Here is an 18332-nt window from a genome sequence, read left to right on the forward strand (position 1 = left end):
GTCCATGAAATAACCGAAAATATAATACCCAAGTAGAAATGACCAAATTTTGTTTGATCGAAAACGAAAATTACTTTTGGGTTTTTGCCCCTTATTTTTTTAATAATGAGAGTTAGGACCATTCTCACTCCCCTCCGTCCCCCCCAACTTCCAAACAACCTTAACTTATACCCTTACCCCACTCCCACCTATTTTTCTATAAAAATATACATAACTTTCAAAGGTTCAACCAAAAATGTGTGGTAATTTCTACTTAGGTAATTTTGGATTTGATTTTTTTCTATGGTTACCCGACCCCCTTATGATTAATTTTGTATTTCACTCTCCAGGTGCGTGCACGTGATGCCCACAGAAATTGAGCTTACATTGAGAAAATAAACAAACTCCCTCGACACAGTGGAACTCAATTCCATATTGTAATCCACAAAACCGCACAACTCTCTCCAGGACACCCTCTCAACAGAAGAAATAAGAGACGCTGCAATAATGGATCAGAGCACTCCTAGACTCCATGGCACCGAACCAACTCCCTCTCACAAAAGAAATTGGCTGCTAAATGGTTCAGCCCAACCACCCACCTCTGAAGTTGGAAGAAAACAAACTGAAAATTTGAACAAACATGGAGAAAACATAATCAACATGACACAATTGTGTACTAAAAACTGATACGGTTCTATAAAGCATAAATCATATAAGCAAAGAAAATGCACTAAGCCGAACGAATCTCGAAAGCAAGCGATACACAGAAAGAGATGTTCAACATCATTAACATGATGACCCAACATCATGCAATAATGTCCCCACTTCCTTGCAGATACTCTGTGACGACCTAAAAACGGAGTCATAAATATCCAGCAAGTCATTAGCTCGATACCCATGGATATAAGCAACAATATCCCCATTGACGCATCCCCAATAGCAACTACAATTCTGAAATGTTTTGTAGTGATCTCCACTCCACAGATGACTTTTCCACACTGGTGAAGGAAAGCAACAACGCTAGCTCCCCAGCAGACCCCTGCCCATCACACATTTACAAGATCAGCAGCAGCAAAGGACATGCTGCACAATACTTCCACAAGCTCGTGAGCCTCTCTGCGAAAACAGGGAGCATCCCCAGAAGCTTCAAATCCTCCCACAATAAACCCCTTCTCAAAGTTCGCACAGGAAGCACAGCCAACCTACTCCCCATTACAAGCCAATATCAAACATCGCTTGCAGAGCCAAACTCTTAGTAATGTATGTATAAAAGCAAATCCTAACAAACATGTGAACCAGTCACACATTGGTTTCACACCCATGAAAGGCACTGAATCAGCACTACTCTCCAACTGTGACAACCTAAAAATAAACTCAGACTCCAACACCATCTTCACACTGATAATATTAGACCGGTTAGCACTTTTGACAGCCAAACGAATAGAAAAAATCGGGGTAAGCAACATCTCGCTACAATGGATGAAATTGTTCATGACACAAAGAACGGATAACACCTGGTTACCCATTTCAGCTCAACCTCACACATACTTGCATGTGGTCGTCCTCAGCATCTACATGGCTACAATCCTAAAACTCATCAAACAATACAGCCTTACATGCTACAACTATGCAGATGACACTCAAAACATCTCCAAAATCAACACCAGCAAAGATAGATGTAACCCTGATTCATTGCCTCTCACAAATCAATGCAACAACAACCTTAAACTCAACCCGGATAAAACTAAAATCATGATCACGCCCAGAAGTCCTTCCATCCAATTGCCCATACCATAGCCTATGGAAATGGAAACCAGACCAGAAGCCTTTAAAGTGATTAAAAATCACGGAATCCTGATGGACGATGAGCAAACACTGTAACATCAAATTAACACAGTAGTAAAGAAATGCTTCTTCCACCTACGATCAGATGGATATTACCATTGCTCACTTTTCCACACATAACAATCCTCCATTATCTCACTTGTCATGTCAAGAATAGACTATACCAACAGCATTTACCTTGGCATGCCTGACTACCTCACCAAAAAATTACAACAAATCCAGAACGCAGCAGCAAGACTTCCTCTAAGACTCAACTCAAGAGAACATATCACGCCACCACTAAGACCATTAACACTGGTAAGCAGTCAATAAAACAATCTATTTCAAAATACTCTCCATTGTTCACAGTGCAATTCACAGCCAAGGAGCAGAATTCCCGAAAGAAGAAATCTCCATCTACAGGCCAAACATATCTCTAGGTGTAGCAATGGCATGCGACTTGAACAAAACATTATTCAATAAGGAAATATGGCGCATCAGCATTTTCAAGCACCTCAATGAAACTCTGGAATTCCCTTAAAAAGGGAATAGGCAAAACAGAGGAATACCTGACCTTTGGGAAAGCAGTAAAAAAATTATAAGTTACTCACCATAGTGACTAATGTACTCTTAGTCCATAGTCCCCTTTCCTCCATACTTTATGGGCGTCCCTTCCAAGGTACGGGAGACAAAACCTTTTTCATCAGAAAAAACCTTCTTCCCCCTTTAAATTTAGAGGCGCGCGGGGGTGCGGCCCAGGGAGCATGCGCTGCCCTGACTCTGCCCTCCAGCGCCACACCTCTGTCCCCATTGAGGTGTCGATAATAGAGTTAACATTGCCTATTGACACCAGTATTATTAGGGGGGAGGTTGGTGGGACGTATGGAGGAAAGGGGACTATGGATTAAGAGTACGTTAGTCACTACAGTGAGTAACTTATAATCACTCTTACGTCCCGTCCCCTTTCCTCTATACTGTGTGGGCGATTACACCTGATTGTAACCCCAGGGTGGAGAGGAGACCCACCTTAAGCAAAAAGGTTCCTGAGAACCGCCTGTCCGAAGGCTGCATCAGATCTAGAGCCGGCATCCAAACAGTAATGCTTGCAGAAAGCAGAAGGAGAGGCCCAATTGGCCGCCCTGCTTCTGACTTGCAAAGGGACATGGTGCTGGAATGCGATGGCCATTGCCTTGGCCCCGACTGCGTGGGCATGCATGTTGGCCGGGAGCAGCTTGTGCTGGCCCTCCTATGCTTCTTTGATGGCATAGACCATCCAGCGGGATATGGAAGCCTTAGAGGCCTGATAGCCGGGTCTTGAGCCTCCAAAAGTGACAAACAGGGCATCCGATTTAAGGAAGCCCTTGATCCTGTCCAAGTAGAATTTCAGGGTACACTTGACATCCAGGCAGTGCAGCACTCTCTGTTCTTCGTCCTTGGGATCAGGAAAAAACATAGGAAGGACTATTTCCTCGTTCAAGTGGAAAGCAGATGGAACTTTGGGCAGAAATGCCGGGTGTGTCCGCAGGACTACATTGTCCTTGTGAAAGGTAGTATATGGTTCCGAGGCGACCAGCACCTTGATTTCGAGGACTCTACGAGCCAAGGCCGACTATTAAGGCCGTCTTGATGGTGACCAGCCTGATGTCCATGGACGCCATTGGCTCAAAAGTTTTGTGCGCAAGGGATTCCCAAAACTATGTTAAGGTGCCACACAGGGTGCGGTCTCTTGACGGGCAGGTAGAGCCTTGCGAGTCCCGTCAGATGTTCGAGTTCCTGTAAGCCCCAATGGATGCAAGGTATGTGCGGCAGGTGTCCACCTGCATGCCCGAGTGCGCGAGGTGTGCCGAAAAGGCGACCATGACTTCCAGGGTGCACACCAGAGGGTCGATTCCTTTGGAGTCTGACAGTGGTAGAATCTGGTCCATTTGCTTTTGTACTGGGCCCGGATAGCATTGCTCCTGGCGCCCTGTATGATCTCTAGATTGCCTGTGAGAGGCTAGGGTGCCGAAGAGATACCTGCTCAGGTACCACGCTGTGAGGGCTAGTTTCTCTGGCGCAGGATGAATGACCTTGCCCCCCGGCTGTGCCAGCGGAGTGGGTGGGCGGAAGGGCTTGCCCAACCATAGTTTGCAGTCTCTGGACCACCAATTCAAGTCCGGGTGGAGAGATGGTGGAACATTGATCATCTCGGATTGAGAGTCCCACTCCTGGTTCCATGTGGCCGCAAAATGCAGCTGAATCCTCCTCATCCTTAGTCTCTTGTGTGGAACGGCTAATAGGACCGCTGCTAGCAGACCCAGGAGAAGACCTTCTCGGAGCACGTGTCCCAGATAAGACCCAAGAATGTCTGCTTAGGCTGCAGCTGCGACTTCTTGAGATTGAGCGGGAAGCCCAGATCGTGCAGTGTGGTCATAAGGGCATGGGAAGAGTGGTGAACCGCTTCCAGAGATGTAGCCCTGACGAGCCAGTTGTCGCAGTGTGGATAGATGTGGAGGCCCTGCGCTCTGAGGAGGGCCGCCACCGCATTCATGAGCCTGGTAAAGACTCCGGGGGCTGAGTTGAGGCCAAAAGGAAGGACCTTGTATTGAAAATGGTAGCCCATGATCTTGAACCGTAGGAAAGAACGATGGGGCTGCCAAATCGGGACGTGTAGGTACGCGTCCTTCAGATCCAGGGAGCACATCCAGTCTCCCTTGTATAATGTCTCAGCTGTAAAAGCTGGCGCAACCATCTTGAATTTTTGCAGGGGTAAGGAGAGGTTCAGGGTGGAAAGGTCCAGCACAACTCTCAGGCCCCGCCTGGTTCTTCTTCTGAATAGCAAAAATCCTGGACTAAAAGCCAATGCCTCGCTGGGAGGCTGGGACTTCCTCCACTGCCTAGCTCTCTACGAGCGAACGGATCTCCGCCAAAAGAGTTGCTGTCCCAACCTGTGGGAGTGGAGAGGAGGAGGGAGGAGAGACTGGGATAAGAAGGCGGTACCCCGTGGATACTACGGAGAGGATCCAGGGGTCCGTGAAATTCTGGAGCCAGAAATATGCATGGAGAGCAAGCCTGCCCCCCACCGGAGACACGTGGACCTGAAGGGGCGTGTCATGCCTTCTTTCCCTCAGAGGCTGTCGCTGAGGAGGGGACTGGAAAAAGCCCTTACTCTTCCCCCCTCGCCTTTTCTGTTGCTTGTGTTGGTTCTGAGATGGCGAGCGGTCTGGCTGCCTGGATTTATGTTCCTGGAAGCCGCAGGACCCTCCGTACGTACAACTCCTTTCTGTGCGCTGCTGAGATTGAGTGTACAATTTGGGAGTGGTCTTTGTAAGGATGGATAAAGACTTAGCTGTTTGTGAGCTGTTTTTCTTCTTGTCCAGCTCATCGTCCGAAGAGGAATGGAAGAGGTCCCCCCCCCCCCCTCGAACGGTAGATCTAGTATGCGTTCTGGAGCCAGGCTGTCCTTCTCATGTCCGTGGCAATACAGGTGGCACAGCCAGAGGTGTCAATATGGGCCACTGAGGATTCCATGAGGTTATGTGCCACCAGCTCGGCCTCGGCTAGCCCCGCCTTAAAACGTGATTGGCTGTAGGTGGGGAGTTCTGGGAGGAAGTCTGCAATTTCCCACCATAATCTTTGGTTGGCAGCTGCCAGCATTGCATCTGTGTTGGCCTGACGCAGACGTAATGAAGCGTTGGAATAGAGTTTTTTGGCATACGCCTCCAAGACCTTCTCCTCCTTGCCTAGCAGCGCCACAGAGGAGGCGGCTAAGGACCACTGAGACTTGGAGTAGAGTGATGCCACAGCGATCACCAAGGAGTGTGTCTGAGGATGGGCTGAAAGCAAGAGTGTATTCCCCTCCATTTGCCTGTACTTGCCGCCCAGGCGTCGATTGACGGGCTGGGCCGAGTGGGGTTTGAGCTAGCCCTTCTTGGCCAGGGAGACAACATAGGTCTGCATAGGAATCCCCGATTTGACAGAGGGGAATCGTGTGAGGACTTCAGCCAGAACCCCCTCTGCCAGCTGCTTGACCTCGGGTTGGGCTAGGCCCAGATACTCCGCCAGACCAGCAAGACGTTTGTGGAAGGCCCTGGCTGAGGATGGCGTGTCCGGATCTTCCTCCTCATCCATATCCTGCGGATCATCCAGTGGAGGAGGAGCAGTAGTTGGCGCCGGAGGCTGGGGCACAGGGACCGCGGCCAGAGGCTGAGGAGGCGGCGGAGGTTGAGGAGGCGGCTGGGGAGCCGGAGGAGGCGGCTGCGCCGGGGTCTGGGGTGCCGGCAGAAGCGTCTGTGGTGCCGCTAGCATGACTGGAATTACTTCCCTGATGGCGTCCTTGAGGATAATGCCCATCCGAGGCGACTTCATGAGGCAGAGGAACCTCGCAAAGAAAACCTCACTGACTGAAGCAGTGGCAGGGGGAGCTGACGGGGTAGCGAGAGGCTGCTATGACGGCTGCATACTCTGTCCATATGGACGCAAAGGAAAGATGCCCTGCGCATAAGAGGGGTAGGCTGAGGCCACGTACCTGGTTGAAGCCAGTCCCACCTAGGCACTCGTTCTTTGCCGAATTCCTGGAATGGCGTCGGACGGGTGCCTTTTTCTGGTGCAGCAGCCATTTTGGCAGGCTTCATGCCACGTGTCTCCGGCGTGTTGCTCGGCCCGCTGGGCCCAGCCTGCTCCAAGAATCTTGCATGTGGATCACGAGGCCTACCCTGCTCCTCGGACCTAGGCCCGGTAGGTGTGACACCATCGACCCGTCGGTCGGTAGAGCTGCATTTAGGCACCCCCTCGGACATATTGCCAGTATTAGGGCATAGCCCCTCAGCCATGATGCCAGTATAAGGGCGGAGCCCCTCATGTGAACATCCAGTAAAAGAACATTTCGGTCCCGCAACACTGGCACCGGGAGGATCCACGGATCCCTTCGCCCGGTAGCAGCAGCAGCCTCGGTGCACGTGCTGGTAGAAGGACCCAAGCGGGCCCTCCCACGCAGGAGCCGCCTTACCATGGGCCTGTTTCGATGTTTCACGAAGTTCTTGAAGTCCTCTGGAGGCGACCTTTGGAAAAGCTCCCTCCAGTTGGCTAGTCTGTTCTTCAGCGCTTATGAGAACAGCGAGTCACACGCTGAACAAGATTGCCAACTGTGGTCTGGGCCAAGGCAATGTCAGCAGAGGGCGTGGGGGTCTGAAGTAGGGAAGAGCCCGTTGCAGGATGGACACCTGCTAAACCCTGTAGAAGTCGACATGCGCCGGGGAGGAGCGTGACGCCTGAGGACCGAGTACCTGAATGATAAAAAGACAAAAAAGAAGACAAAGAGAACAAGTATCTGCGAGTGGAATTACATGGCCAAAACCAAATACAGGAGCACTGGTGAATTCGGCCTGTTCCCATCGACGCAGAAAAGGGGACTGAGGTGTGGCGCCGGAGGGCGGAGTCGGGGCAGTGCATGCTCCCTGGGCCACACCCCCACGCGCCTCTAAATCTAAAGGGGACAAAGGTTATTTTCTAGTGAAAAAGTTTCCGTCTTCCGTCCATTCGAAGGGACGCCCATACAGTATGGAGGAAAGGGGACGGGACGTAAGAGTACATGGTGGTTTAATATGCCGAGCTAACTCACAAGCCGTAGGCCATACCCAATAAGCTACCTGCCTGACTGCGACTTAACTCGATGCTATGAAGAGTGCACTCTTTCACCCACTAACCCGTACTAAAAAGCTCTACACTCCTGCAAACATACAACACATAAACCAACTATGCCACACACACACACACTCCCATCCACGCCCAATAACCCCTCCCACGCAGACACCAAACAGCAGAGCTCCACACCACCTCCAATAACTCACATCATCTCAACACAGCCAATGCATACTTAAGCCACGGGCACACAAAGCCTCCCGTATGGAAGTAAACATCTTGTACAGCCATCAACCCAGAACACCTATGAGCAAAACAACACAGTGACCACTTTTTCTGAATTGCAACTACCAACATCAAAGCAAATGCACTTGTGCGCTCTCCCTCACCTTCCACTAACAGACAAACCCATCTCTTATTTTCAGACTCGCAAGGGCACCTGGAGACCATGCAAATAGCAGTAACGCATGGAATCAATTTCACTAACAGAACGTAAAGAGGCTGAAAAAAGGAGGAGCTAACGTGTCTTGGTGCTATTACGAAATGTGTTCAGGTTTAAGGAATGATCAGTGTGCCTATAGAGGGATAGTCAGGGAGTGCATGGTTACTACCACACGTAACATAAGTTTGAGATTTGAGAAGTAGATCTATAGATGCCACAAGATGGCAGTGATTTTCAAACAGAACTTCCAGGACCGGATTTAGGAGTATTTTTGAAACTGTGCCAGAACAAATGTTCATTTTCGTTTCCTTTTTACAGAAGTCAATAAAATCACGAAATCCAAACAACTTTTCTAAGTTAACTTCGAAAGTGAGTAGTCCAAAACATTTGGCTGGAACATTACATCTATACTGGTAATTAAACTGTGTCTGGTATTAGTAAGTGGCAAAAAAGCAAATGCTGCTGATGAAGTTATCTACTATGACAGTAGTTATAAAAACTAAGATAGCTTCCAAAACCATGTTAATTCAGACATAAGAAAAATTAGACCATGGGAGTGTCTTAATGCTTAAGACATAAATATAAGTAATCAGTTCCAGGTCAGAGATGCACATGTGTTACTTAATGAAAGCATAACTAACTGCGCATGGTGGGGATCATGTGTGCATCCCTAAATCTATGTGGTGGCATGCGTCATTACTAGCCTCCAAGTCACAATTACTGTCAATTGATTATACAATATTGGCGTGACTAAAATTGGTTTACAAAATCTGCATGATGCCAATCTTTAAACATTACTTCCCAAAACTCAATGAATATTTGAACTGCTCCAGAAGCTCCATGAGAGAAAAATAACATATAATAATTCCATAAAGATCCCCCGCCCCCTAAGTTCAAACGATTGCAGGTTATCATTCTTACCCACAATCTTTTTGGGTGTTCTTGAAAGCGGACTAAACAAATCGGCCTGTGTGTTCTAACAACTCCCGGTATCGATTAATAGGCTTCAATCAGGAACTTCTTAAGTGACCAAAAGATTGGGACTTAGTTATCATTAAAGCTGGCTTTGTGATAACAAATAAAATGTCTATTGGGTGAATTCTGATAATTTAATTAATCATTCCCAAGTGTTAAGTTCTCAGAGAAGTGAAAAGGTCAAAGTGGGAGCCAAGGTCGGAAATTGACATGCCTCTATCCCTTGATGGCTCTGCCATTGGCAAAGTTATAAATTGCACTCCATTTGCTCTAATCGTAAAAGTCAATAAAACATATAATCAATCACACTGATTTCATAAGAATGAGAAACACCCAAAGAGAGGCAACTATCAGGACTCAGTGTAAGGTTTATATGGTTAGTCTTGAAATGTTACCTTATTTATGCAGTTAGAAATAAAAACAGTGGGCCTCATTACACGGAATGCGGTAAGGGTTTACCGGTACCGGTAAGGGCACCGGTACCGGTAAACCCTTACCGCCTTACTACGAGGTCCCTTTGCGGGACCCGACCTCACGGGCCCGCAAAGGGACCTTGGTGCTAATTACGGTACAGTAATTTGCGGTACCCTAATTAGCTCCTTCCCCATTCCCATTGAGCCCTATGGGGCATAAATGGGAATGGGGAAGTGTCTTGGTGAATGGGGAATTACCGCCCCCGCTCACCTTGAAGTAGGGCGGTAATTCCGCCATCCACCAAGGCGGACACGGTAAAATACCGGCGGCAACTAGCGCCATGGTTACCGCATACCGTGTAATAAGGCCCAGTGTGTCTAATATGTTGCAGGACTCCAGATGTTGTTGTTAGTGAAAGTCAGTTAAGTTGTTTGTCCTGCATCCTACACGGTAACTCTACAACCTACCCTAAGAGAGGGGCACTATCTTGGCATTGTAGAAAAAAATCAACCTCTCCCTTCTCTGCCCCTATGGAAAAGAAACCAGGCTGCCATGACAACCTTTGATCCAAACAGCCTTCAGTCGTGCCATCCTGGAGAAATCTAGGGTTCAGTACAGCTGCTGTGCCTGATGCCGATAGGATACAGACTTCTTCCCTGTAAAAGAAAGGACATAGGTAAGGATTACTTCGTTATTATCTGCGCACTACTTTCAATATTCAAGAAACAAATTAACAAAGCAAAGATTCCGCAGGAAGTATATATCAGAATGAAGCTGTGCGTAATTAACAATGTACACTTTACAATCCAAAGGAGGCACTGCAATAACACATGGTTATTTTGTGAAAGAATGGTGGAAAAGGGAATTCCACAACATAATACCTTATGTTGTGCGGCTAAAACAAAAACCTTTTCTTCATCTGTAACAATAGTTCAAAAGAATGGTGTTAGGCAGAAACCTGTGCAGTTCCCTCTGGGACCACTGCAAAAGATTTAAGACTGCAGGTGTTTGCCAGTAAACCCACTTGGTAGCAGTCTGTATCACACAGATTCACTTGGTAGCTGTGGCTGAGCAGTCAGACTTCCCTCAAGAAGAGTTCGAAATTGAAACAGGTCCCAACACTTTTACAAGAACACAACAAGAGAGGAAGGCAAAGTAAAACCGTGAAGTTAGAGTTCAGTAGGCTGGATCCACTTTAAGAGGATCAAACGAAATGTGTCCAAGGTCACACGGTTGCAGTGCACAAAAGTCTTGAAAAGGTTCAAAAAGAGTTGGACCAAAGAAAGGGACCAGTTAGAAGGTCAAGGCGGCCAGCCCCGTCCAGAAGGTTAAGGGGTTATTATTACCTTGTAGCAATCTTTAGAAAGGGAGGCCTGGCAGACACGGTACCTTAAAGTGGTGAGAATACTCCAGCGGGGGCAGTTGTTCCTGGCAGCGGATGCAAGTCGGTGCTTCGTCCAGGGGAAGAGAGGATCTCGTCGGGGAGGAAGACAGGAGTCCATTGCACTGCCAGGGAAGAAACCAGCCGCAGAGTTTCTCAGGTAAAAGGAGCGGTCCTTTGATTCGCGGTCCAGTGGTAAGTGGCTATCAGGTTGCCGGGGTGCTTGGCACGGGCAATTCGACCACAAGCCGGTCTGGGGTGCGAAGAGAAGAAGGTAAACTGGTTGTGCCCACCAGTCAGGGGAAGAAGCCTCTCCAGCCGGGAGATCTTTTCTGTCATCGGGAAGTGGTGAGTCGGTTCCGCAGGGCTCCACCGGTGGTGTTGTCGTGGTAGGTCGGCTCAGCTTCTCCCTCGTCGGATTCTCCGGTCCTGTGGCGACTTCTGAAGTTCCAGTCCCCAAAGCCCTGCTTTTATGCAGCACACCCCCATTCACTCAGCCTAGCTGTCAATCAAACATGCTAAGTGGTGAGCCGGCCGGCTCACAACTTGGGCCAATCACACAAGAGTGCGACTTGAGTTACCAAGGTAACTCAGTCCAGGGTGCCTAAACCCCCTCCCCACACCCCCTGTGGTACCCAGACAGAGTGGCACCACTTTTGGAGGCTTCTGTGGAGAAGCCCGCCAAAAAGTGGAACAAAGGGCTCGACTTGGGTTGGAGTCACAGAAGAGAACACAAACGCCATTTTAGAATCGAGTCCTGGCAAAAAATACCAACCGGCGAATTAATATTAAATAAATAAACCAGCGGTATGTTCGAGGCTATGAGAATTAAATAATTAAAGTTGGTAGCCTCGAACAATGGGAAAATCCCATAGAGATATATTCGCGGTCGAAAATAAAAAGTAGTATCCACTGCCACCAGCCAAAACTCGATCAGGGGGGACGGAGACGTGCCCCCTCGACTAACAGACCCAGGGGCAATCGAATTGCCCCGACCAGTACGTCCACAATATGATGGTTTGTACTGGTTTCTGTTAATAATTTGGGACTAGTAAAGCCAATGGTGACTTTACATGCCCTGGGAGACAGTAGTCAGTCCCAGGGTATGGAATCTATGGTGGGGTGTCACTATGACACCCCTGTGTCACTGCACGGAGGGTACTGTGTAACACACATAGTAAAAACACATGAGACCCTATGGAGTAAAGGACCCCATAGCCCATAAAACACATTAGCAGTCAAAGGAACACCATAAATCATGTCCAAGAGTGGGAGAAAAAGAGTCTCACTCTTGGCAGGAGAAAAAAACAAACTCCAGAAATCCAGCAAAGCTGCTGGGGGACTCACTAGGTTAGGAAATTCAGCCTAAAGAGAGACTTCTCCCTAACAAAGGGGCATTCTGTAGTGTATGTCCTCAATGTTCACTGGCAACGTAGGACAATCAAAGAACACATTCAGAGTATTTTTTCATGTTTGATTGTTGCTAAGGGATACAACCCTTTGCACCTTACCTCTGGCTTAAAAGTTACCATCTGAGGTTAAGAAGCACTCTGAAGATCCACTTGTTCCTCCTTTCCCGCAGCCTGGTAGGCCGTTGATTGAATTTAAGACGATCTTGCCTCCCCCACAAAACTTGATTGAGGTCAAAAATATGCTAGTAGCCAGCTGGCCTTTTAAGTCTACTTAGAGAAATCAACTGCAAATAGAAAAGTGAGAGAAGATGTCCTGCTCAGCTACATTTAGGGGGGCAGCGTGGGGGCATCTCTAGTTTATGTAACATCCACTATTTGGGACCTTCTCTCTGCTTAAGCCTCAGCTAAAAGAATTTCCTCTGTTGGCAATCCTCTTTATAAAGCCATAAGGACATTTACCCAGTTCCTGCGGCTCTACGTGATTTTTCTGCTGCGGAATAATCCGCAACTGAAATGTTTGCATGGGAAATGTATGCACCACAAAATGTTCATACATTTACCATGCAAACATCCATTACAAAACTATCCAAACATACACCCCCACCCACACCCATAACATACCCCCCACCACCTTACTTACCTTTCCTTCGCGATGTGTCCCTGCAGCGCCGGTTCCCTTTCACCACCGAGATCAGGAACCGGCGGCGCAGGATCCTTTTCTTTTTTTTTTTTCGGGCATCTGTAGGGGTTTCCCCTGCAACCCCCTGCTCACTATACTGTGTAGCATAGTGAGCGGGGTGTTGCGGGGGACACGCCCGCAATACCCTTTTTCGTTCATTTTTTTCTGTTGGGTGTGGTGCTGGGGAGTCCCCCGCAACCCCCGCCCTTTTTTTTTCTGTTGGGAGATCTGCGGGGGTGTCCCCCACAAACCCTGCTCACCATACTGTACAGTCTAGTGAGCGGGGTGTTGCGGGGGACACCCCCGCAGCCTTTTACATTATTTTTTTTAGGGTAGTGAGAACTTTTCGTGGTGTGTGTTTTAGGTCTTTTGGTGAGGTCGGTCATTTCAGGTTAGGTAATTTCGCCTTAACCCGTTCCTGCAAGTGTCATGGTTTTAATCTAAAACAGCATTCACACGTATATTTACAAGCAGCTATGCCAAGGCAAAAATGCAGACCGTACCTTCCTCTAGAACATGCTACTCTTTATGCAGCCTTGAAGGTATTTTGAACTTCAATTCCCATGACCCGTAACCCACAGTCAGTGGTGAAGGATCATGAGAGTGGTAGTGAGGACCACATAGGGAGTATTAGTACCCGGTGGGAGCAGCCACCCAGCCAATGAGGAGGCTCTGAACAGGGCATTACCAGGCGGTAATCCCGCCACTCTGAGCTTCCTCATGGCTGGAGGGTGCCATCTTCCCCATCAGGGAACAAGATAAGTGCCCCCGATCCCCCTCCTAATCCACAAATCCCCCCTCCCCACCCCCCTACTTACCTTCTCCTTTGCATCCTTTTCGGGAGCGGACACGCTTGGAGCATGTCTCTCCCCAGTGCGTCCATTCCCGATCTGCGGCACACCACCATGGAAAGAAAAAAGGGACTATGTGTAGTCCCTTCTCTCCTTTCCATGGCAGCCATTTTTTTTGTTTACTTTTTTCCTCTTTTTTTTATTGGCCGCCAAGGAAAGGCAGAAGGGACACGTGTAGTCCATTCTCCCTTTTCATTGCAACCATTTTGTTTGTTGTCTTTTATTTAAAACTTGTTTCAAAGACCACCAAGGAAAGCGAGAATAGACTTTGGGTCCCCCTCCTTGGTGGCTATTTTTTTTCTTTTTACTTTTTTCCATTGCGAAATGCCGGAGAATTTCGCAACTGAAAGATATTGCTTTTAGTAACCCAGCCTTACAGCCCGGGGTACTAATAGCAATATTCCCCTTGCGGGGGGCATTACCACTTCAGGTAATGCCCCGGGCCCATGCCTCCCCTGCTCGTGGCTTATTGCCGAATTTGTGTTCTAGAATTCCCATCAAGGTCTCTTATATTATTAGCAATCTGAATGCACAGCTTGATGAATAAAGAAAATGAGTCCCAAAAGCCTGCAAGAATGCAAGAAGAATTGTAGTAGTTAGCCGGAGAAATATTTGCAAAAAAATCAGACATTCTCAACAAATAATCAAAAGCTAAAATGAAGCGATCGTCAACTGAGAACATAAGTCTCACGAGGTGAGAAATGTTCAAGTAGGGTGCAGGGGTAGAAGAGGAAGTGGGGTGGGTATCTGTGCAAATACCTTGTTCCAGAGTCAGGGTGTATTTTATAACAAGGCCCATTTCCTGTGTTGCCCTCTTACTGTTGTTTACAGTCTGGTAATGTTGTGGCTTGTGGTGGTGTGATGGCCTCAAGAGATGGTGATTTTCTCAGCCAAGCAGAGTGGTGTTTTGGTTGTGACTGCTTTGTAAATGTTATGCAAGCTTAAAGATCAGCCAGTGCAGTTGAGTGTGGGGGTGATGTGATTGGATTTCCTTAGCCTTATCATGATGCAGCATGCTGGATGTCTTTCATGGGCCAATTTGGCATCTAGGACTCATGAGTAGGTAGTTTCCCAGTCCAGGTGGGAGATTAGGAGGGTGTTACAATGTAATATCCTTGAGGCAGCATGTAAGACTTAAGTATGTTTCTTTATTAAGTTTCTTCATGCTATTACAATGGAGGATAAGAAACAGGACAGGAGCTGGAGCGAAGGCCACTGGTTCCCACCACCCAGGCTACATGACTCAAACTGCCTGTGCTGGAACACTCATTCACACAGCAAAACTCCAAAAACGAACCGAAAATTCTCTCAATGGCATCACTCAGTCCCTGCAAACAGTACATAACACACCTCCCTTCCTTCATACACAAAGACAACTCCTGCACAATACAAGTAAACAGACGCATAACTCTAGGCAAACCAATACACCAGCACACAACAGCCAATGACATAGAGGGATTCCAAATCTTTAAGGCGTAACTAACCAACCAGCAGCACACCCGCACCAAACCTGGCTACATTCACAACAAACTGAACTGGTTCATGCCACGCCCAAGTACAAACCTGCCCCACACTTTAGGCCTCCAAACTTACCATCCGAACCACATGTGAAAAACAAAATACCTTTTATCCATCACTGTCACCAATGAATCTTAGGGACTGCCAACCCCAAGCAACAACTGCCTCTCATTTTGGGCGGGCACGTGGGCCTACCACTCAAACAATGCATAACTAACAATCAACTGAAAACCCAACAAAGCAATAAACAGAACACATGACACACCATATACAAACACACACAAGATACAAACACACTTAATATCATCAAACACACACACCCATACACAAAATGTGGCAGTAACCGAACAAAATGTATGCCTCGCAGGGCATCAAAATAATTCCACACACAGATCCTAGTTTGTTGGTAAGACAAACCAGAACCCAACCAAAACAAAGCTACTCCGAAGATACAATTTGCAGAAATCAGTGCTGTTGCCACAACCAAAAACCTTGATAAGCCACCATAGGTATGCCAATGTACCATACAGTACTGCTAAATGCAACAATGGCAAATAATTTGCACAAACATATGCATACAGTTCTTTAATCAAGATATCACAGAACACAGCAGTTCACCCAAAGAGTCCAGTGTATCAATGTTTTCTAAAGCGCGCACAAAATACATATGAAATTCTCTAAAAGAGTAAACACCGAACACAGCCATTCAACCAACAGTCTCGGGAGGATAGCTCAGCGGCAACGTGCTCGCCTTGGAAGCAAGACGACACGGAGCAACACAGGTCCGATCCTCGGGTCCCCGCTTAGAAACCTCTGGGTATTAAGCGCTTTATAAATAACCTATCATATCATAACAATGCACTATAGAAATGTGCTTTCCATTGAGAACAAAATCCATCTAAAAGTCCTTGTAGTAATTACTATCATGAAATTCCTAAAAATGTTGAAACTACCATACCTAAAATAAAGACTCATCCACACCAACAAAGCATTTTTAGTAAAATATATCTATTGCCCTTGTAAGGGAAGCATGGTATCACAAGTATGACACTGACACAAGAGGTAAACGTTTCAAAACCTGTATTAAATTCTTGGGTTTTGGACAAACTTCTACTTTGCCCGATAGCTATGACTGGAGTGGTCCCTAACATCAAATAATAAAGAAAACACAGTCCTAGTCAGTCTATGTCCAAGCAAAATGGCCTATACTAAAAAAGCTAATGCCTGCCCTATCTCTTATACAAAAAGTGTGCAATGGGGAATGTGTATGCAAAGGAAAGCCAGTGTTATAACAAAGGAGCAAGATGGTTGAGTCCGGTCTCTTCCCCCACGTTGGACAGCATGGAGTAAGACGGCCCCTGAAGACAGGATGGTACACTCTGGCTCAGGTTAACAAAAAAAGGCAGTTCAAAACGTGGGTCAAGGCCCGCTTGGCCTTCCATGTTAAAGTCACTTAAATTCATAAAACAATATTGCACGATTCAACAAAATTCACGTAGGTCTCCCCCTGTCGGGCTCCGACCTCTCAATGCATCAATAGTTCACGTAGGTCTCCCTCAGTCAGTCTGGGTCCTCTCAACAAAATTACCTTATTCAACGCAGATCTCCCTCAGCCAGGCTCGGATCTCGAAATCACAACACTTGCAGGGAGGTTCCCTTCCGCAAGCTTTATTCACATTCGTTAGGGGGTTGCCTTCCCCTAACTTATTTCAAGCTCTAGAACTCCTTCAGTCGTGATCAGACCTTTCACTGATCTCAAAGACTTTCGAATGTGCCAGGCTGTTCCACAAACCTCTGCAGCACCACTTCGACTTTCACTTCCTTATGATATTTGCCCCAGTGTCTCTTGGTCCGGGTATTTCCACAACATAATCTGAAATGTTCAAAAATGTATGTCTCTGAAAGCAATCACTTTTTTAACTACCCCTTTTGTCAGGGTTATTCTTGACTATAACATATTTCCAGGTTTATTCACTTTGTTGCTTTTTAATAAACACAAAACTTTTCGAAGGAAACTTTCAAATGTGGGCTGTTTCCTTTCGCCTGATCACTCTGCTACTCTATCACTGGCTTCACAGTCACCACTGACTTTACAGTTCACTACAGGTTTGCTTTCTTTCGTGTCTCATCACTCTCATCAGCATGGGCGCAACCTTCAATTGTGAGATACACTGTTGCTGCTGCAATCTTTCCTTAACACAACCCGGTCTTTAATGTCTTTCACCAACTCATGTGTGCATTCTTTTCTGTTCTCTGCTGCTTTGATTCACAAGTCAAGGTTAATACCACAGGTTTGGCCTCACATCCCAAACTCTGCCATTCACCCGGGAGAGATCCAATGGGATATGTAAGGGTTAGTCTATTTTCTTTCAGTCCTCCTCTTCCTCGGCCCAGTGTTTGTGTAGAAAGGGGCGGAGGAGGGAGTTGGGATGTCAGAGAATCCTATACAAAAAAACAACAAAAAAGGACTGGTCCATCTACTTTGCAAAACACTGTTTTTAGTCTGCAACACACCCTGTCAATAATAAGTGTTAATATCACTCAATAAAACATTCAATTTATCAGCATTGGAAGGATCAAAGACTAGTTTAGTCCTGCTGGGAATGAAACCTGTAACTACAGGTTCCAGAGGGATCTTAGCGGCGACTGCTTAATTTGCCAGATTGTCATACCAGTTTAACAAAAAGCCTTTTGGATGTGGTTTAATCTGCAACATGGAAGACCAATGAAGAATTAGGGCGTTTTCCTGATTGTGCAGTGCTACACTACTTACTTTTTTAGCAAGAGGCATAAGAAAAACTTGCCAGTGGATTGACCTACATTTTTAAGTCCCTACAACCTACTGGTACAAAATCAGGCGTGACATTTTTAATCAAATAAAAAGCAGTAAGCCGAATATATAGTGTTGTGCAATTTAATAGATTCATATTGCACTCATTAAATCTGTAGCTGAACCTTGTCCTAGTGTATCTAGCATATAATGTCAATGCTTGCGTATTCATACCTTGGGCGGTGGTGTGACGATGAGGAAGTGGGTTTAGAAGGAATTGGAGAAATCAGGTGCAGGAAGAAAGAAGCTGAGGAATTGTGCCTCCAATATTCAACAGAAACAAACTTCCAGTTTAGATCAGAATTTGAGATTCACCTTCGGCCACCCCACACTCCACCCCTTTGAGGTGATTAAGTAAGTCCTATGAATGCATGTGAATAGGACACATTAAGGCTTTGATTCCCTACA

The 18332-nt window shown here is 46.8% G+C and overlaps 1 protein-coding gene across 7 annotated transcripts in view; it reads right to left on the bottom strand.

Moving 5' to 3' along the window:
• The window catches only part of C2CD5 (C2 calcium dependent domain containing 5), a 2654621-nt gene that overhangs the window by 1659827 nt on the left and 976462 nt on the right, over nucleotides 1-18332 (bottom strand). For 4 of the 7 annotated variants that reach the window (XM_069628457.1, XM_069628455.1, XM_069628451.1 and 1 more), the window contains one exon: nucleotides 9814-9909. In XM_069628457.1, the coding sequence (XP_069484558.1) occupies nucleotides 9814-9909 (96 nt within the window). Of the gene's footprint in view, nucleotides 1-9720; nucleotides 9910-18332 lie in introns of all 7 variants that reach the window. The other 3 variants (XM_069628452.1, XM_069628454.1, XM_069628453.1) reach the window with 1 other exon arrangement.

This window comes from Ambystoma mexicanum, chromosome 12 (genome assembly GCF_040938575.1).
Source record: "Ambystoma mexicanum isolate Mex_15411 chromosome 12, UKY_AmexF1_1, whole genome shotgun sequence".
NCBI classification, from domain to species: Eukaryota; Metazoa; Chordata; class Amphibia; order Caudata; family Ambystomatidae; genus Ambystoma; species Ambystoma mexicanum.